This window comes from Gopherus evgoodei, unplaced genomic scaffold (genome assembly GCF_007399415.2).
Source record: "Gopherus evgoodei ecotype Sinaloan lineage unplaced genomic scaffold, rGopEvg1_v1.p scaffold_48_arrow_ctg1, whole genome shotgun sequence".
Taxonomy (NCBI): Eukaryota; Metazoa; Chordata; order Testudines; family Testudinidae; genus Gopherus; species Gopherus evgoodei.
The window spans coordinates 1,049,441-1,070,138 of NW_022060069.1; the positions used below are offsets into that span (position 1 = coordinate 1,049,441).

The 20,698-nt window shown below is 63.4% G+C and overlaps 1 protein-coding gene across 1 annotated transcript in view; it reads right to left on the reverse strand.

The window, feature by feature from the left end:
- Nucleotides 1–809: 809 nt before the first annotated feature.
- The window catches only part of SPTBN4 (spectrin beta, non-erythrocytic 4), a 40,282-nt gene continuing 20,393 nt past the window's right edge, over nt 810–20,698 (reverse strand). The window contains exons 12-20 of the mRNA XM_030546655.1: nt 17,331–17,633; nt 15,914–16,064; nt 14,005–14,875; nt 13,453–13,590; nt 10,129–10,885; nt 7,515–7,717; nt 7,064–7,154; nt 1,041–1,199; nt 810–824 (exon numbers count right to left, since the gene is read on the reverse strand). Coding sequence (XP_030402515.1) covers nt 810–824; nt 1,041–1,199; nt 7,064–7,154; nt 7,515–7,717; nt 10,129–10,885; nt 13,453–13,590; nt 14,005–14,875; nt 15,914–16,064; nt 17,331–17,633 — 2,688 coding nt within the window. The remainder of the gene's footprint in view (nt 825–1,040; nt 1,200–7,063; nt 7,155–7,514; nt 7,718–10,128; nt 10,886–13,452; nt 13,591–14,004; nt 14,876–15,913; nt 16,065–17,330; nt 17,634–20,698) is intronic.

Genomic DNA, 20,698 nt, shown 5'->3' on the forward strand with positions numbered 1-20,698 from the left:
CGCCCAGCAGGACCCTGCGCATAGGGATTTGGGGGGGGCGGGGGGAGACACTGGGGCAGCAGGCCCGACGTCTCCACGTCTCCCTGGCTTCGGGCACTGTGGGGGGGGGCTCAGACCCCAGCCCCAGTCTGTGTGCACAACAGGCTCAGCTCTGCAGTACGAGCTCGTCTGCTCCCCCCCCCCCCGCAGGGCACGAGGTGGTTCTGTGCGTGGGAGAGCACCGGGCGCGCGTGATCCGGGCAGCGCACACACGGTGCCGCCCTGGGCTCTGGCCAGCTGCTGGCAGGCAACGCTGCGGCCCCCGGGGCCACGCGTGGGTTTGAAGGACAATGTAACCTCAGGGGTTTGACTGGGGTGGGGGCTTCCCCTGCTCCACAAGCCCCGTGGGTGCAGCTCCAGCTGGACACCAGCACCCGGCTCGGGCCCCCGGCAGGGCCGCCCCGTGTACACACGCCTGCAGGCCTGGGTCCCGCTGTGACAGCCCCCCAAGAGAGCAGGGGCCCGGGGAGGTGAGAAGCCCCGTCCCCTCCCGCTCTCTGCAGAGCGCCCAGAAGGGACCGTGCAGACGCCTGCAAGCCGGTGGCAGAGATGCCAGCCCGGACGCCCAGGCCGGGCCCGGCTGCCTAGGACAGGGACACGTCCCCCCAGCTGGCACGGCCGGGCCAGACGGACGCCAATGACCCGGGCCTGTTCTTCTAGGGCCCCCCCGACCTTCCACCCCAGAGGGCACAAGGCAAGGTCCGGCCACCGTGCCAGGCCAGGCCCGGCCCCGGGCAGGGCTTGCCCCAGGGACGGACGGGGGGGGGCGGTCAGAAAGCAGCTACCTTTAGGGGGAGGGATAGGGAGTTGGGGGAGAGCGCGGGGGGGCGGGATGCGGGAGCTGGGGGGGGCAACCCTGGGGGGGAGGATGGGGAGTTGGGGGGCGGGATGGGGGATCCCGAGGGAGGAGTTGGGGGGGAGGCCCGAGGGGGAGGATGGGGAGTTGGGGGGCAGGATGGGGCATTGGGGGGGATCTCCAGGGTGGGGAGGGCTGAAGGCACCGACACCCCTCCCCCCCGTCTCACCTGCTCGATCTTGTCCAGCCACTCGCGGTTCTGCGCCAGCTCGGCCCGGAGCGCCTGGTGCCGCAGCCAGCGCGCGTGGGGCTTGGCCGCCTGGTCCCCGGCCATGAGCCGCTTCTCCCCCATCCAGCCGGCGAGCTGCGGGCACAGAGCGGGGCTGAGCCGGGCACCGCCCCCGCAGCCCCGATCGGCCCCGCACCGCCCCGGCCCCGCAGCCCCGATCGGTCCCGCACTGCCCCGCAGCCCCGATCGGTCCCGCACTGCCCCGCAGACCCAGTCGGCCCCGCATCGCCCCGGCCCCGCAGCCCCGATCGGCCCCGCACCGCCCCGGCCCCGCAGCCCCGATCGGCCTCGCACCGCCCCGGCCCCGCAGCCCCGATCGGTCCCGCACTGCCCCGCAGACCCAGTCGGCCCCGCATCGCCCCGGCCCCGCAGCCCCGATCGGCCCCGCACCGCCCCGGCCCCGCAGCCCCGATCGGCCTCGCACCGCCCCGGCCCCGCAGCCCCGATCGGTCCCGCACTGCCCCGCAGACCCAGTCGGCCCCGCACCGCACCGCACCGCCCCGGCTCCGCAGCCCCGCTCGTCCCCGCTGCTGCAGCGAGCCCCCGCCGCGTCCTCCCCCCGCCTCTTGGGCCGCGCGGCTGCGGGGAGGGGGGCGGTCCTAGGGCCACGTGAGAACAGAGACAGACAGGCAGGGGGTTGGTGTGGGGACGGACAGAGGGACAGACAGGCAGAGGGGTAGGTGTGAGGACAGACAGACAGGAGTAGGTGTGGGGGTGGACAGAGGGAGAGGTGTGGGGACGGACAGACAGGCAGAGGGGTAGGTGTGGGCACGGACAGAGGGACAGACAGGCAGAGGGGTAGCTGTGAGGACGGACAGAGGGACGGACAGGCAGAGGGGTGACAGAGGGACAGACAGGCAGAGGGGTAGGTGTGGGCACGGACAGAGGGACAGACGGGCAGAGGGGAAGCTTTGGGGATGGACGGAGGGACAGACAGACAGGAGTAGGTGTGGGGGTGGACAGAGGGAGAGGTGTGAGGACGGACAGACAGGCAGAGTGGTAGGTGTGGGGACGGACAGAGGGACAGACAGGCAGAGGGGAAGCTTTGGGGATGGACGGAGGGAGAGGTGTGGGGACGGACAGATAGGCAGAGGGGTAGGTGTGGGCACGGACAGAGGGACAGACAGGCAGAGGGGAAGCTTTGGGGATTGACAGAGGGACAGACAGGCAGAGGGGTAGCTGTGGGGACGGACAGAGGGACAGACAGGCAGAGGGGTAGCTGTGAGGACGGACAGAGGGGTAGTTATGGGGATGGACGGAGGGACGGACAGGCAGAGGGGAAGCTTTGGAGATTGACAGAGGGACAGACAGGCAGAGGGGTGACAGAGGGACAGACAGGCAGAGGGGTAGGTGTGGGGATGGACAGAGGGACAGACAGGCAGAGGAGAAGGTCTGGAAAGGACAGAGGGGTAGTTATGGGGCTGTACGGAGGGGTAGGTGTGGGGACGGGGAGAGGGACAGACAGGCAGAGGGGTAGGTGTGGGGACAGACAGAGGGACAGACAGGCAGAGGGGAAGCTTTGGGGATTGACAGAGGGACAGACAGGCAGAGGGGTAGGTGTGGGGACAGGCAGAGGGGTAGCTCTGGGGATGGGCAGAGGGACAGACAGGCAAAGGGGTAGGTGTGGGGACAGAGACAGGAGTAGGTGTGGGGGTGGACGGAGGGAGAGGTGTGGGCATGGACAGAGGGACAGACAAGCAGAGGGGAAGCTTTGGGGATGGACGGAGGGACAGACAGGCACAGGGGAAGCTTTGGGGATGGACGGAGGGAGAGGTGTGGGGATGGACAGACAGGCAGAGGGGTAGGTGTGGGGACGGACAGAGGGGTAGCTATGGGGATGGACGGAGGGACGGACAGGCAGAGGGGAAGCTTTCGGATCAATTCTGGACACCCCAGGATCTGGATTCACCTCCCTTTGGTGCCCCAAGGGGCTGTGGTGGGGGGTCAGGCCCCTGGGTGTGACCCAGCATTGACCCCTGAAGCAGGACAGCCCATGACCTTCTCTGGGCCCTGCCAATGGCTCCCCCAGGTATTCCAAACACCCCAGCCCCCTCCTGCCACCGACCCTGAGAGATCCAGCCACACAGGGCAGCTGGGGCAGAGCCAGGGAGAGAACCCAGGTGTCCTGGCTCCCAGCTATAATAAATAGAGACATACCCATCTCCTAGAACTGGAAGGGACCTCGAAAGGTCATTGAGTCCAGCCCCTGCCTTCACTAGCAGGACCAATTTTTGCCCCAGATCCCTAAATGGCCCCCTCAAGGATTGAGCTCACAGCCCTGGGTTTAGCAGGCCACTGCTCAAACCCCTGCGTTATCCCCCTAACTATTAAACCCCCCTGTGATGAAGTGGGGCTGTTCTTAATGTGTCCTATGAATACTGTCTGGGGGCCTCAGTTTCCCCTCTGCATTTCTTAAGTCTCCAGTGTGCAAAAATGGCCGACACTCTGTCTCCTGGCAATGAATGGCCGGGGCCCTTCCCCCTGCAAGGAGATGGCTAAAGGTGATGGAGACAGAGAGCTCAGGTGACCTCCTGGCCCGGGAGAGAGAGACAGCCCAGAGAGGAGGGGCTGGAGGGGGTGTCAGTCTGGAGCTGGCTGGGGACGAGGAGTGAAGTGCAGACTGGGGGGGTCTGGCTCACTGCCCCCAGAATGGACCCGGCCGAGGGGTCCGGTTCTCTGTACCTACAAGCTCTGTTTTAGACCCTGTTCTTGTCATCGAATAAACCTCTGTGTTACTGGCTGGCTGAGAGTCACGTCTGACTGCACAGTGGGGGGGCAGGACCCGGTGGCCCCCCCAGGACCTCGCCTGGGTGGACTCGCTGTGGGAAGCGCACGGAGGGGCAGAGGATGCTGAATGCTCCAAGGAGAGACCCAGGAGGTGAAGCCGTGTGAGCTTCTTGCCCTGAACAAGTCTGCTCCAAGGGAGAGGAGGCTCCCCAAAGTCCTGCCTGGCTCGGTGGGGAGCAGCTCCAGAGCATCGCCCGGGGACCCCGTGATAGTTGAGATCCTCTCACCGGCGTCCTTGGGTCCAGAGCAGCGTTCTGGGCCTTTCCAGTCAGGCAGGGCTGGAGAATCCCACCTGCTGCCCCCTCCCGTATTTCAACCACTGGCCTGTCCCAGCGCCAGCAGCGCGGGCACGGCCGGGCCGAATCCTGGCACACACGGTGTCGCTCAAACCTGGCCTCACCTGCCGGCTACTCTCAGGACCGGGCAGCAGGCGGGAGGGACCGGTCCCTGGCGGGCGGGGCTGGCCGCAGGAAGAGGTGGCCGGGGCGCCTGGCGCTGGGGCACGGGGCCCAACCCCCAGCTGGTGTAAATCAGCATTGCTCTGCTGGGACCACAGGTGCCTGGCTGGCTGACACCCGCGGAGGGGCTGGCCCACAAAACCCTGGGGCAAATCCCGAGCCCCTGCCCTGGGGCCAAGAGTGAGCCAGATTCACAGCTGTAGTAAACTGGTCCAATGCTGTTTACATCAAAGCAGCTATGCTGGTTTACACCAGCTTGGTACCTGCCCGAGTGACTCCACAGCCCCATTGTTATTCCATCCCCCCCAGCTCTGCCAGTGCCCCTCACTCCTGACCCACAGCCCCTGCTAGCCCAGCTCTGCCGGTGCCCCTCACTCCTGACCCGCAGCCCCTGCTAGCCCAGCCCTGCCGCCCCCCCGCCAGCTCTGCCAGTGCCCCTCACTTCTGACCCGCAGCCCCTGCTAGCCCAGCTCTGCCGGTCCCCTCACTCCCGACCCGCAGCCCCTGCTAGCCCAGCCCTACCCCGCCCCCCCGCCAGCCCTGCCGGTGCCCCTCACTTCTGACCCACAGCCCCCACTAGCCCAGCTCTGCCAGTGCCCCTCACTTCTGACCCGCAGCCCCTGCTAGCCCAGCTCTGCCGGTCCCCTCACTCCCGACCCGCAGCCTCTGCTAGCCCAGCTCTGCCGGTCCCCTCACTCCCGACCCGCAGCCTCTGCTAGCCCAGCCCTGCCGCCCCCCCGCCAGCTCTGCCAGTGCCCCTCACTCCTGACCCGCAGCCCCTGCTAGCCCAGCTCTGCCGGTGCCCCTCACTCCTGACCTGCAGCCCCTGCCAGCCCAGCCCTGCCGGTGCCCCTCACTCCCAACCCGCAGCTCCTGCTAGCCCAGCCCTGGTCTCCCCCTGCCCAGCTCTGCCAGCTCACTCCTGACCCACACTCACGTGCTCCGTGGGCAGCCCTGAGCTAAGGGCCCATCAGGAATGTCGGGGGCACCACGGCCCCTCGTCAATGCCCAGCTGTGCCCAGGGCTGGCTCAGGCTCTGAACTGCCTGCGAGCATCGGCGCCAGCTCGGAGAAAGGGGGCAGATTGCGGAGCACCATTGGCTAGGCCTGTCCCTCTCCCCCCAGCACAATTCATCACCATAGCGCCCGCGCTGCCTGGAAACACGAGCCAGCTGCCCTAATTAGAGGCAGGCGCTGGGTGGGGGCAGGGCTTGCCACGCAAATGAGGCAGGAGCCTGAATATATTTAGCTACTGAAATAATCAGCGGCTGGGGCTGAATTCGGCTCTGGGACGCATGGGGCTCCCCTTCTGCCTGACAGCATCCGCCATCCTCCCTCCCATGTACGGCCCCCTGGGTGCCACAGGCAGCCCCTCGCTAGCTCTGTGTCCTGCCCCTTGGCACCCTCCCCGCAGAACTGGGCGCGTCCCCCAGCTGCAGCCCGCGTGGCCCGGCGGTGCCGGGGAGCATTGGCCATCCCACCGGTCCCCACGAGGGCTGAGCTGCCGTGTATCCAGCCCGCGCCCCCGAGGCCGGTGTTTGTAGGCACAGCTGGGGCGGGGGGGGAGACTTGGCTGAACTCTATTTCCCGATGGGGATTCCCAGCCCCCTGCCCCGGTTCTGCACCCGGAGCATTCGCCTCGTGTCCAGGCCCCCTGGCCGGACGAGGGAGCGTCCCCCCCAACTTCAGACTGCTGAGCCCCCCTCCTCCGAAAACCAGGCCCCATTCAGGCATCCCAAGCCAGGACCCCAGTGCCGGGTCCCTCTGGAGCCAGGGAGCTCGGCGAGGAATTGGTGCAGAACACCGCTCTGCCTGGCCGGCCCGACAGGTCCCTGTGTCTCTGTGCTGAACTGGGAATGTTCTCAATGTTTCCTATGAATACTGTGTTGGTGCCTCAGTGTCCCCATGGCAGTTCTTAAGCATCTGGCAGAGCAAAGGGCCAGTGCACCTAAATGCCTGACACTCTGTCTCCTAGCAACTGATGGCCTGGGCCCCTCCTCTGCAAAGGTGCCAGCTGAAGGTGTTGGAGACAAAGGGATCAGGTGACCTCCTGGCCCAGGAAAGGGGCTGAGGAGAGAGGAGGGGCTGGGGGGGGTTTCAGTCTGGAGCTGGCTGGGACGAGGAGTGAAGTGCAGATGTGGGGGGTCTGGCTCACTGCCCCCCCCCGAATGGACCCAGCCGAGGGGTCCGGTTCTCTGTACCTACAAGCTCTGTTTTAGACCCTGTTCCTGTCATCGAATAAACCTCTGTTTTACTGGCTGGCTGAGAGTCACATCTGACTGCAAAGTGGGGGTGCAGGACCCTGTGGCCCCCCCAGGACCACACTAGGGGGGGCTCGCTGGGGAAAGCGCACGGAGGGGCAGAGGATGCTGAATGCACCAAGGTCAGACCCAGGAGGTGAAGCCGTGGGAGCTTCTTGCCCTGAACAAGTCTGCTCCAAGGGAGAGGAGGCTCCCCAGAGTCCTGACTGGCTTGGTGGGGAGCAGTTCCAGAGCATCGCCCGGGGACTCCGTGACAGTCTCTGCCCTGCAGAGTCAGTGCCCTGCTCGCTGCACCCAGGGGCGCACCCCAGCCCGTAGCAAAGCCCCTAGGAAACGCCAGCAGGAGGGGGAAGCCAGCAGGTGTGCGGGGGGCCTGCTGGCTGCAGGACGTCACATCCGCCACCGCACGGGGCTGGGCCTGGGGCCGTCCGTACCTCATGACAGTTCTGCAAGAAACGCTGCAGATCCAAGTGATCATTCAGCTGCTGCATCCGCTCCTGGGCCAGCTGGAAGTTCCGGTGGCTCCTGCAGAAACGAAAGGTGCCGGCTCGGGTCCCTGCGTCTCCATGCCCATCACCGCAGCCTCTGGGCACATCCCAGCCCCTCCCTGCGCCCAGGCAGCACTGCTCTGCCCATTGCCCAAAACCCAGAGAGACCCGGGCCCACCGATTTCGAGGGGCTCTGGCCCCAAACCCCCAGGGAGCTGGGCCCGAGGGCCTTGAGGGAGCCTGTGGTGCAGTGGGGGATTGCACGCGGGGGCTGAGCGGCAGGGGGGTAGGCCCACAGAAGCAGCCCCCAGCCAGGGGAGCTGGAGCCTGGCTGCAGGGGCCGGCCCAGTGGCTCGGGCTGGGAAGGGGACCACGCCAGGCGCTGCGCAGGGCCTACTTGTCTCTGAGCGCTGCCATCTCCTCCTGGGCGCGCTCACTGTAGGGGCTGCCCTGGCGCACCAGGCTCTCCCCGGCCTGCAGAGCCAGCGTCGTCTTCGGCACGCTCAGCTCCATGGTTGTTATGAAATCCCTGTGCTTCCTGATGGCCTTCTCCACCGCCTCCACCGTGGTGGGCAGCTCCGCGTGGGCCAGGATGGATGCCTGGGGGGAGCAGGAGGGCTGGGGTTAACACTCAGCCCTCGGGCAGCCTGCAGACCTCGCACTCCCCCCACCGGCCCCCTGTGCTGGGGGAAACTGAGGCACGGAGGGGGAAGCCACGTACCTGGGGTCACACAGGAGGTCATGGGATAAAGCTAGGAAGAGAATCCAGGAGTCCTGGCTCCCAGCCCCCTGTTCTAACCACTAGTCCCCCTTCCCCTCCCAGAGCTGGGGAGAACCCAGGAGTCCTGGTTCCCAGCCCTCTGTTCTAACCACTAGTCCCCCTTCCCCTCCAGAGCTGGGAAGAGAATCCAGGAGTCCTTGGTCCCAGCCCCCTGTTCTAATCATTAGTCCCCCCCTCCCCCCCCCCTCCCAGAGCTGGGGAGAACCTAGGAGTCCTGACTCCCAGCCCCCTGTTCTAACCACTAGTCCTCACCCACTTCCCAAGCCAGGGATCGCTCCCCCTCTTTCCTTCTCTGCTGCGTCTCGGGCCATGCACACAGTGTCCGCACTCCCAAGCAGCTGCGCTCGGGGGCGCCTGGCACCCATCTCTGCATTGGCGTCAGTTGGACGCAGGCTGCGTCAAATGCCAGTTCCCACATTGCCTCTCCCCCCGGGCTCAGGCCTGGCTCCAAACCTGTGGGCTTTGGGTCAAGCCCCTCGTGCTGGGCACTGCAGGGGGGCCAGAGATGGTGAACCCCCAGAGACCAGTGCGAATCCCTGAGCCTAGATCCCGGCTGAGGCGCCACCCCAGAAGAGCCTCTCCCTCTCCGCAGGGATTCCTCTGGCCGTGTCTGGAGCCAGCTCTGCTGGATCCGGCCCTGCCAAGGGCCAGAGGGACACCCCGGAGCAGAGCTGCCCAGTAACCATCTGCCTGGCCTACCGACTGCTCCTGACTGGCTCCAGCCGGGACCTTCTCTTCCCGCCGCTCCCGGGAGGCAGAAGCCGGCTGACGGCCGGGAGTGCAGGATGCACAAAGCACTTACATAGCCCCCCAGACTTGCTCACAGGCTCAGAGTGGTGCCCCTGTTTCAGGGGAGTCAGGAGACCTGGGTTCTGTGCTCAGCTCCGCCACTGACCTGCTGGCTGACCCTGGGCAAGTCCTTGCCATCTCCAGGCCTCAGTTTCCCACCCCCACTCCTGGCCTGTTTAGCATGGAAGCTCATTAGGACAAGGCATGTCTCTCTCTCTGTCTGTGCAGCGCCCGGCGCGACGGGCCCTGAGCCCGGCTGTCGCCTCTAGGTGCTCCCATAATGCAAACCAAACTCCCAGGTGCTTTCCTGCGACCGGCCCTGACTCCCCACATCCTGGGCTGCCCATCGCTGCTCTCACAGCGTCGAGCCCCTGGATTAGCCATTCCTCCCCCAGAGCCTGGGCTCCATTTCCTGCTGTCCTGGCTACGCCGGGCTGGGCAGAAGGTCATGCGTCAGGGAAGGGGGGGGCAGCGGGTGGGAACAGGGCTCCCCACCATGCTCAGATTTCGCCCACTAAGTGGCCGGTTTGATGAGCCATGTCCCAGCTCAACATTGGCTGACAAATCATCCGCTCGCACCCAGCTAATGCGGCTTCCGGCCGCTCACCAGCACCGGTGCGAGGAATTGGGCTTTAGCCCATCTGGGAACCCGGGGAGCGAATCGTCCGCACCAGCGGCCAAACACCCGTGTACCGTTAGCGAACAGCAACGAATTAGCAATTCAGCTATAGGACTAACGAGAACTTTGGTACGTCCCGTTCTCCAGGTAAGACCATTTGCTAGCTAAGGGGTTTGTTAAGCAGTAATTACTCATTGGTGTTTGATAATTTGCTAATAAAGTTATTGCTAATTACCAAATGCTACGGAATAGTGAGCAAGGTCCAGCACATACCAATTAATAATCATCAAATGGCAAAAATTATTAGCAGTTAATACAGGGCAAAATGCACTAATTACCAAATACCACGTCGTTATTAGCAATGAATCCTTAGATACCAAACTGTGAGCAAAGAGCAATAAATTAACAATGACTATTGAGAAATAGCCAATTACCAAACATCAGTAATTAGCAATTAATTCTTAACTGATACTAATAGCAAAGGCAATAGATGAGCAACTGACATAGTAATAACTAGCCAATCAGTGAATAATTAGCAAATACTCAATAAAGAACTTGGCTAACGGCAATAAGTGCAAATTAATTCTCAGCCAATGGCAATTTGTATGTAGCAAATCACTACCAAATATTAATAACCTTGCAGGATTAGCAGTAATTGGCCAATGATCTCAGTTAATAACAAGCCACTGATACTTAACGAATACCGTTAATCGTTCACAGATGTAATAGAAGTTCCCACTTGCCACTAGCAAGGAATTACCCACAATCCCGCAGTGCCCCGGCCAAGCCGGCCGCGTGCGAGGCGCGACCCTGGCCCGTTACCTGGTTGTAGAGACACGTCTCAGCCTGCTGCACGTCCCTCAGGAAAAGGTGGAAGATATGCGCCTGCACCAGCGCCTCCCGCCGGCTCTCCCACATCTGCAGCAGCTTGGTCCAGCCCACGTCCAGCTTCTGCAGCCACTGCTGGAGCGAGAGGCAGGGGACGTCGGCCTCCTCCGGGGCCAGCAGGTCGCTGGCCGCCTGGATCTTGGTGTAGTCCTCCTCGTAGCGGTCGATTTCCTCCTTGAGGGCCGCGTGCTGGCTCAGCAGCCGCTCGGCCCCCGCCAGGTTGCTGGGAAGCTCTTCCGAGGCCACGGCCGCCTGGGTCTTCACCAGCCAGGTCAGGAAGTTGTCCAGGTCCTGGATGAACTGCTGCAGCCGGCTGGCCACGGAGAGCGAGTCCTCGCAGCCCTGCAGGGTCCTCTTCAAGGCCTCCCACTCCTCACTGATCTCCTCGAAGTGCAGCAGGACGGTCAGTGCCTGGGCCGGGTGGGCGGTGGCCAAGGCCTCCCCCTCCTGCTGCAGCTCAAGGAGCTTGGGCTCCAGCACCACCAGGACAGCTTCCATGGCGGAGAGTTTGCGCTGCAAGGCCAGGACACCCCCCAGGTCGCCGCTGCTGTACTGGCTGGACTCCACAGCGCGGCGCTTCTCCCGGATCTGCGCCTTGATCTCGGTGCACTCCAGCAGGTAGTTCTGGATCCTCAGGACGGAGCTGAGATGCTCCTTCCTCTGCTCCACCAGCTCCACCACCCGGTTCCACCTGGGCTCGCCAGACAGAGAGAAGCCCATGAGCGGCTTGGGCTTTCCGAAAGCCAGGGACGCTCGGCTTCCAAACAAACCCCCCAGAGCCCAGGCCGGTTCTACCCCGGCCACTGTGGAGAAAAGCTGGGAAAGGCTAAAGACACCAGGTGGCAAACAAAACCCAACAGGAATTCACCTAAAAACGCCACATCCCATGAGCCGCAGGCCAGTCTGCTGACTTTTTCGAGCCTGACCCACTAGCTTTGCTTGCTGGGGGCTGGCAGGGTGACCAAAGCCCCTCGGAGAAGGCGCAGCCGGCTGGGGAAGGGGGCGAGGGCACTCGCCTGTGACCTGAGAGACCCGGGGGCAAGGCCCAAATGCTCAGAGGAGCTGGGCTGATGGGAGAGCGGAGCTAACCCGCCTCCCTAAGTGAGGAGCTGCGTCGTGGCAGCTACACGGTGCTGGCCAGCCCGGGGCTCGGGTCGGCAGAAGGCCCTGGCTCGGGGGCGAGTGAGTGGAAGTGTGCAGTGCAGCCCTGGCCTCTGTCATGCTGTGCCAGGGTGACAGCACCGCCGGCCTCCCCTGATGTCCAGGCTGGGCAGGTCGCAGGCAGGAAGCTGGTACATGCAGGTCATTGTCAAATGCCCAGGAACAGTGACCAGGACGGAGGCAGGTAACAGATGCTGATAAAAACGGGCAAAATTCCACTGCTCTGGTGATCGGCCAAGACCATTTCTCATTGAAACAGACAATTCTGGAGAAAACAACGGGTTGGTTGGTTTGTTTTTTAAACCCAGTTTGGGAACGAGGAATGTTTGTCCAGCTCTGCTCTGTGGCTTCATCTAGGTTTCCTGGACAGGGGGTGTGGGGGGCGGTGGATGGGGGGGGCAAGTGTGGGGGGGGGTGAGGGGGGTAGGGTTGTGGGGGGGGTTTCCATGGCTCTGTCTCCATCGAGGGCTGTGTCCCGGGCGAGGTTTACCAGTCACCTCTGCGGTACCAGAGCGGGGCCATTAGCCCAGCCAGAGAGGCTCCGGCGTTGAGGCCCAGAGCGGAGCCGGGGCTGTGGGCACCGTTCCACGTGCCTCAGACAAACGGCACGAGACGCAGCTCTGCGTTTTCCAGTGACCTCAACTTCTGCAGCCTCCGCGTCCAGCGCCAGCACTAGGGGCCGCGGGCTGACGTGCCAGGGATTCTGGGTACCCAGGGCACCATTCTCAGCGCCCAGCAATCTCTGCCAGGCATCCCCCTGAGGAGCCCAAAGCCACCGAGGAGCGATGGTCTCAAGTTGCAGGGGGGGAGGGTCTAGGTTGGATATTAGGAAACACTATTTCCCTAGGAGGGTGGTGAAGCACTGGAATGGGTTCCCTAGGGAGGTGGTGGAATCTCCTTCCTTAGAGGTTTTTAAGGTCAGGCTTGATTTAGTTGGGACTGGTCCTGCTTTGAGCAGGGGGCTGGACTAGAACCTCCCGACGTCCCTTCCAGCCCTAAGATTCTGTGGCTCTATGATTCTGTGGCACGCTCGGGTCCCACCCTGCTGCCCTCTGCACCAGCTTCCTTTAATCCCATTGGGCATCTCCACTCACTGCAGTGCCTGGGACCCCGAGCGACCCCCGCTGGGGATCTGCCCCGCAGGCGCCGACGGACAGCCGCATGCTGGCAGGGCCCCTGGCATGGAGGTATGGCTTGGGCGTGGACACTCCGGCAGGTGACTGCGTGGGGGGAGCATCGGGGATCCCTTCCTGCCAGCCAAGGGGCTGGGCCTTGCATGTCACAGCCTCCGGCTCTGGAACGGCAGCTTGTTCTGGAGGGGCGGCCGCGCGGCTCTTGGACAACTGGGCTCTGGAGAGTCCTGGACACACAAGGTTGAGGTGCCTGGGTGCAGCACGAGACGTTGGCAGGTTCTCAGCACCCCAGACTCGGAGCCAGGGGTGGGCAGGGGTTGCAGTGAGATGGAGCAGCAGCAGCTCGGCACATTCCAAAGCTGAATTTGCCATCTGCAGACCCCGTGCTCGCAGCTGTTCTGCCACCTCGTGCTGCTGGCATGAACCCCAAAGCAGGCCCCACTTCTGGGGGGGACGGTTCCCGATGCTGCTGGGACCCAGCCGCACGGCCCCGGTGAGTCCCATGGAGCAGGAGCCATGCCGGCCGGAGGCAGCCGTGCACCAGGGAGGGCGGCTGGAGGCATTCAATCCACCCGCAAAGCAGCACTGGCCCCAGCAGACAGACAGACCCCTGCTCAGCTGCCTGGGCATGGCGGGGGATGTGGAGCTCCCCTGCGGACGGGTGCCCACGTCTGTGTGCTGCACATGGGCCCTAGGCCTGCCCTGGCTCCTACCCACTGAGCCCTTGATCTCTGGGCCAGGGAACTGGGCACTGGGTTACCCAGCGAACAGAGTGGACGAGCCAAGAGCCCATCTATCTCCAAGCACAGACGGGGCCATTATCTGTGTGTTACCGACGCGGCCCTGACGCACGCAGGGACCTGGACAGCCGGGAATCGAACCCAGCCCCGCCTCTGATCCCGAGGGCCCCCCTTCTGAAGCCTCCCCCAGCCCCAGCCCCAGCCCCAGCCCCACGGGGAGGTACCTGCCGTTCAGGTGGTCCCGACAGGACTGCACCTCGGATGCGCTGGGGTGGTCCCCCTCCACCAGCTGCTGCACGGTCTCGTTCACGTCCAGGATGCGCCCCATGACGCTGTTCATCTCCTGGTCCAGGCTCTCAAACCTGCCCAAGGCACACAGGGGCTCGTGGATAGAACAGAATCGTACGGGGCGTTCACAACCCAGGTGTCCTGGCTCCCTGCCCTTCCCCCCAGAGCTGGGAATGGAACCCAGGTATCCTGGCTCCCAGCCCTTCCCTCTAGAGCTGGGAATGGAACCCAGGCATCCTGGCTCCCAGCCCTTCCCTCTAGAGCTGGGAATGGAACCCAGGCGTCCTGGCTCCCCGCCCTTCCCCTCAGAGCTGGGAATGAAACCCAGGAGTCCTGGCTCCCAGCCGTTCCCCCCAGAGCTGGGAATGAAACCCAGGAGTCCTGGCTCCCTGCCCTTCCCCCCAGAGCTGGGAATGGAACCCAGGCGTCCTGGCTCCCAGCCCCCCGGCTCTGGGTCCCAGCCAGGAACAGAACCGTGGGCGCCAGACCTGTGCTGCACCACTTCCACGTCCTCCAGCTCCTGTGGCACGTGCATCCCGGAGAGCCACTGCTCCTTCTCGTCCAGCCAGCCCTCGCAGGCACGGACCTCGCCGAACATGCGGTACACGGCCAGGGCGTCCTGCAGCCACTGGTGCCGCAGCACGGCCACCTCGGCCACCTCCCCGTAGAGCTGCTCCACCTCCACGATGCGGATCTGCACGTCCAGCACCTGGTGGTGCTGGGGGGCCAGCCGGGCCAGCTGGGCGCGCAGGGCCAGCACGGGCGCCCGGTGCCGCTCCAGCTCCTGCGCCATGGCCGCGTGCTTGCGGAGCAGCGCCTGGCTGGAGTACTCGTCGTGCCCGAAGTCGTCGCTGGAGGCCAGGCGGTAGGTGTCCTGCAGCCAGGCCAGCAGGTCGTCCGTCTCCGCGCTGAACTGGTAGAAGCTCAGAGCCTCCTGCAGCTTCTGCTGGTGCGTTCCCGTCACCTCCTCCAGCTTCTTCCAGCGCTGCCGCACCTCCCGCAGCTTCTCCTGCAGCTGGGCCGCGCCGGGGCGCTGGGTGGCCAGCAGCTGCTCCCCCTTCTTCACGGCCTGGTGCAGCAGGGCCCGGCGCCCGCCCAGCTCCCCCAGCATCAGCTTGTGCTGCCCGCTCAGCTGCAGCACGCTGCTCAGGTCCTTGCCGCACGGCTTGGAGGCCAGGATCTGCTCCTTCTCCCGCACCCAGGCCTCCGCCTCCTCCAGCTCCTGGAAGCAGGCCCACAGCTGGCGGGAGGCCTCCAGCTCCGTGCGCCGCTGGGCCGCCCGCTGGCACAGCTCCTCCAGGCACGTCTGCACGTGGGTCACACGGTTGCAGATGATCTGGGGGTCGCAGGGCTGGTAACCTGGGGCAGGGGATCAGGAGAGACACCGGGGCCATCTCTTAGCTGCTGATTGCTCCAGGGGGAAAGACCTGCACTGCCAGGGTCCTGGCTCCAGGCCCCCGATCTAACCACTAGCCCTCATTCCTCCCCCAGAGCTGGGAGAGAACCCAGGGGTCCTGGCTCCCAGCCCTCTGCTCTAACCACTAGACCCCACTCCTCCTCCAGAGCTGGGAGAGAACCCAGGGGTCCTGGCTCCAGCCCTCTGCTCTAACCACTAGACCCCACTCCTCCTCCAGAGCTGGGAGAGAAACCAGGGGTCCTGGCTCACAGCCCCCCCTGCTGTAACCACCAGCCCCCACTCCCCTCCCAGAGCCGGGGAGAGAACCCAGGAGTCCTGGCTCCCAGCCCACCTGCTCTAACCAGTAGCCCCCACTCCCCTCCCCAGTACAGCCCGCGTCTGTTCTGAAAATTGTCTGCTTGCCCCCAGACCTTGTTGGGAGCCGGGTGCCCATGGCTTTGCACAGGAATCTCTCCCATGGTGCCTTGTGCACTCAGTCCCTGGCCTGGCCTGTTGGCTACAGACCTGGAGAACCCAGGAGTCCTGGCTCCCAGCCCCCCTACAGCCCACCTGGGCCTGCACGTTCTCTGCAGAGGGCGTCTGTCCACAGATGTCTCACCTGGCTACAGGAGCCAAAGTCTGGGCACCACTGGTCAGGGGCGGCTCTAGGCATTTTGCCGCCCCAAGCACGACAGGCAGGCTGCCTTCGGCGCAGGAGGTCCCTCGTCCCGCGGATTCGGCGGCAGCCTGCGGGAGGTCTGACGAAGCCACGGGATCAGCGGACCCTCCACAGGCTGCGACCGGCAGAGCGCCCCCCGCGGCTTGCCGCCCCAGGCACATGCTTGGCGTGCTGGTGCCTGGAGCTGCCCCTGCCGCTGGCGATGGGACCAGTGGCTGGGATGAGCTGCCATCACTCAGACCCGGGCAAAGCGCAGCCCAGCCCCACCGATGCTCAGCCCCCACCGCAGGGGTCGGGAGACCCTGCCCCAGCCCGCACTTACCCTCCAGCTCGCAGAACTTCAGGGCGGCCTGGTTGAGCGCCTGCACCCGCTCGTTCTGGGCAGCCACGTCGGCCTCCAGCAGGGCGTGTTTCTGCAGCAGGTCCTCCACCTCCAGCAGGTGCTTCCCCACCTCCCTCGACAGCAGTGGGGCCTGGCGGGATGAAAGGCGGGCGAAGCCGTCACCATTGGGCTGGGATCCAGCTGCGAGCGACCCCAGGCAGGGGCTGCCTCTCTGTTACGTACAGCGCCTGGCACCACGGGGCCCCGCTCCTTGGCTCAGCCTCCGAGGCCCCTATCATAACCCTGCAGGAAGTTACCGGCCTGGCACAATTCTCCTCTCCCAAGGGCCTGATGGGGTGACTCTGGCTGGCAGCAACCAGGGGCAACTGGGGTTGGCTTGGCAGCCAGGGCATCAGGCCTGTGCTCAGGCTGGTGGCCAGGGGTTTGAGCCGGGAGTTAGGCCAGCCAGTGGCCTGGGACTAGGGGCAGACGGGGGCGGGCCAAGGCTGGGTCTCGGGGCAGTGGGGCTGGGCATGCTGGGGAGGTTCAGCCTGGACTCCTCTGGCCATGGGGGGCTTGGGGCTCCAGTGGGCAGGGCGGTTAGGGTTGCCAGGTGCCCAGTTTTCACTCAAACGCCTGGTTGAAAAGGGTTCCTGGTGGTTCCCGTCGGCACCGCTGCTAATAGTCCGGCCGGTGGCTCCAGGGCTAAGGCAGGTTCCCTGCCTGCTCTGGTTCCATGCGATGCCCGGCTGAGATCAGGGCGCCACTGGGCCGGGCGCTGCTCAGACCCCGACCGAGATCAGGGCCCTGTCGAGCCGGGCATTGCCCAGACCCCAGCCAAGACCAGGGCCCCATCGCGCAAGGCGCCGCCCAGACCCTGACCAAGATCAGGGCCCCGTTGCGCCAGGCACTGCACAGACACAGGGTGAGACAGCCCCTGCCTCCAGAAACTCACCGTCTGAGCAGACAGTGGGAGGAAACTGAGGCCCAGCAAGGGTGAGGGACGAGCCCAAGGTCCCCCCACAGGCAGCAGCAGTTCCCAGCCCAGTGCCCCAGCGCCGGCCCCCACTGCATTTCTGCCCACAGCAGCCTCTCCCCACCTCTCTGGACCAGGCCCCCGTGTCACGACAGAGCGAAGCCCCAGGGCCCCCTGGCCCAAGCTGAGACCTGCCAAGTGGGTGTCCATGGAGCAGACGGCACTAAACCCAGGCACAGCCAGGGAGACCAGCTGCGGATTGCAGCCGTCCTGCTGTGGCACTGGGACAGGCGCCAGCCCAAACCCGTCCCTCCCCCTTCCCCCAGGCCTCAGGCACCAGTTCACACCGGAGCCTTCGCTCCCCCAGGTTGTGGGCACTGGTTTAAACTGGGCCCAGCCTCCCCAGGCCGCAAGCAGGCTACCCACCCCCTCCCCGCCCACCTGCATCTCCTCCATCCAGTCGATCATGTAAACCATCTCCTGGAAGATGGTCTGCAGGGCCAGGCTCTGCTCCAGGCGGGCTCTCCGGGCAGCCACCAGCTCGGTCAGCAGCCCCCACTGGCGCAGGATGCTGCCCTTCTGGGCGCTGACGCGCCGCACGTCGTAGTAACCCTCGGCTTCCAGGGCCAGCGCCAGCTCCACCACCACCTGGATGCGCTCCTCGTAGGACGAGACGTCCGCCTCAATGGCCTCGTGCTTCTTCATGGCCGCCTCCACCGCCGGCAGGTCGTAGCCAAAGTTATCCTGGGGGCGGCGGGAGCGTGAAAGAGAACACAAGAGCGGCCAGACCGAGTCAGACCAAAGGTCCATCCAGCCCAGTGTCCTGTCCGCCGAGAGTGGCCAGTGCCAGGTGCCCCAGAGGGAATGAACAGAGCAGGGGATCAGCAAGCGACCCATCCCGTCGCCCATTCCCAGCTTCCAGCAAATAGAGGCTGGGGACACCGTCACTGCCAGCCTGACTAGTAGCCACTGAGGGGCCTGTCCTCCAGGAATCTATCTAGCTCCCCTCTGAACCCTGTCATGGTCTTGGCCTTCACAGCATCCCCTAGCAGGGAGTTCCACAGGCTGACTGTGCGCGGGGGGAAGAAATACTGCCTTTTGTATGTGTTATGCCTGCTGCCTGTTAACGTCATTGGGTGACCCCTAGTTCTTGTGTTACGAGGAGTAAATAACACTTCCTGATTTACTTTCTCTATGTCACGATTTTATAGCCCTCTATTCCATCCCCCCTTAGCCATCTCTTTTCCACACTGAACAGCCCGTCTGATTAATCTCTCCTCATATGGAAACTGTTCTATGCCCCTAATCATTTCTGTTGCCCTTTTCTGAACCTTTTCCAATTTCAGTAGATCTTTCTGAGATGGGGCGACCACATCTGCCCGTAGTATCAAGCTGTGGATGTACCACGGATTCATACAGAGGTAACATGATATTTTCTGTCCTATTATCTCTCCCTCTCTTAATGATTCCCAGCGTTGTGTTCGCTCCTTTGACGTCGCTGCACCTCGAGTGGCTGTTTGCAGAGACCTCTCCCCAGGGACTCCAAGATCTCTCCTGAGTGGGAACAGCTCACTCAGCCCCCATCATTGTATATGTAGGGTTGGGATTAGGGTTTCCAATGTGCATCACTTTGCACTTCCCCACACGGAATTTCCTCGGCCATTTTGTGGCCCAGTCACCCAGTCCTGTGAGATGCGTTTGTAGCTCTTCGCAGTCTGCCTGGGACTTAACTACCTTGAGCAGTTTTGTATCATCTGCAAATTTTGCCACCTCACTGTTTCCCCCTTGTGACAAAGTGGGGGGTTTTCTTGTTTTCTGTGTTTCCCAGTGGGTTGCGTGCCGAGGGGGTGGGACTCGGTGTCCCCGGGTGCTACTGGTTTAACGAGGGGAGGGGAGGGGAGTTTGTTGGGACATAGGACTAGGGAGGGAACTGGGGAGCCCGGCCGATGGCCTGGAGGATGGAGACCCCAGCGACCGGTGACCCACAGGCCCAGCTCAGGACTCACAGCCGGTTCTGGCCAGTGGGAGGACAATGGGCTGTGGGGAGAGACCCCAGTGACCTGACCAGCCGGCTCCAGCCAGAGGGGCCAGAGGGGGGCTGAGAGGGGAGGAGACCCAGGCCTGCCTGTTTACGACCCTGTTTCCCTGGAGAGAAGCCAATGGACAGGAGGGCTTGGGGCCGGGGATATCGGAGGCCCAGCTGGGAAGCAGGGGGGCTCGGGGCTGGAGAGGGGGAGCAGGAAGAGCCCCTCTGGATGCAGGAGGACTGGGATATGCTGGGCTGGGGGAGGCCAGGCCTGAGGCCGGAAAGTTTCCTGTGCTGGGTTCAGCTCTCAATAACCCCTCCTGTGTTACGCTGGCGAAGAGTCACTCTGGGCTAGAGAACAGGGGAGTGGAGACCCCGGGGGGGTCCAGAGCGAGGGGACTCCCTGGGGGGGGCCCACGGCAGAGACAGACGTGCTGAGGCTCACAAAGGTGCAGCTCCAGGAGGTGGAGGGGCCTGACCCCGAGAGAGAGTGGCCCCCCGAGAAGGGCTGTTGCACTGAAGGGGCACCCCCCACCATGGACCGCACGGGGCCATGATCTGAGTCCGTGACACCCCTTTTTCCAGATCACTTATGATTACGTTGAATAGGACTGGGCCCAGTACAGACCCCTAGGGGACACCACTATTTACCTCTCTCCATTCTGAAAACTGACCATTTATTCCTACCCTCTGTTTCCTGTCTTTTAACCAGTTACTGATCCATGAGAGGATCCTCTTATCCCATGAGGGGCCAGCGGAGGCATGAGAGGCATACCCGGGCTGCTGGATATGTGTGTGCATGAGAGAGGCCAACCACCAGCCCCACTCCCCTCCCAGAGCCAGGGAGAGAACCCAGGAGTCCTGGCTCCCAACTCCCTGCTCTAACCACCAGTCCCCACTCCCCTCCCAGAGCCATGACAGAACCCAAGAGTCCTGGCTCTCAACCCCCCTGTGCTCTAACTACTAGACCCCACTCCTGCTCCACCCAGGCCTAGCACTGCCCGAGGGGCAGTAAGGTCAGGGCTGCTTTGTGTCCTGTTTGTCTCCGGTGCCATTGGATTCAGCTGGACGGACGAGGTTCTGATGAGTTCAGCAAGAGTCCTGAGTCAGAGTCCTGCACTTAGGACGGAAGAATCCCAGGCACTGCTACAGTTAAGTCGATTGTTTTCTCGGGCCGAAAGGCTGCTGGAAATGTATAAAAACCCTGGGCCACGATCCTGCCTCATCTCAGATCTGCTTTGGGTTTCAAGAGGGGGAAACCTTAAGCCACAAGGATTGAGATCCCCAGTCACTGACTGGAGCCACCCTGAATAAGGACATTGGACTGTAACCTCTGGACGGTTTCTAAAAGGACTTTTGGCAACTACAAGCTCCTCTCTGCTGTGTCTGAACCTCAAGAATTGAATTCACGTCTGTCTGTTCATTGATCTTTTAACCAACTCTCTCTCTTTTCTTTTGTAATACATTTTAGCTTAGTTAATAAGAACTGGCTCTAAGCGTGTATTGTGGGTAAGATCTAAGTTATAATTGGATCTGGGTGAGTGGCTGATCCTTTGGGGTTGGAAGAACCTTTTCTTTTATATGATGAGATAAGATTTTCAGTAACCATCATCATATCTGACGTGTGTGTCTGGGCAGAGGCCTGAGGCTGGGCACTGGCAGGGAACTGCGGGGTTTGGATTCTGAGGAACCAGGGAAGTGCTACAGAAGCTGTTATGCGCTGGCTGGTAAATCTCAGTACTGGAAGATCCACCAGCGTTTGGGGTTTGTCTGCCCCGTTTTG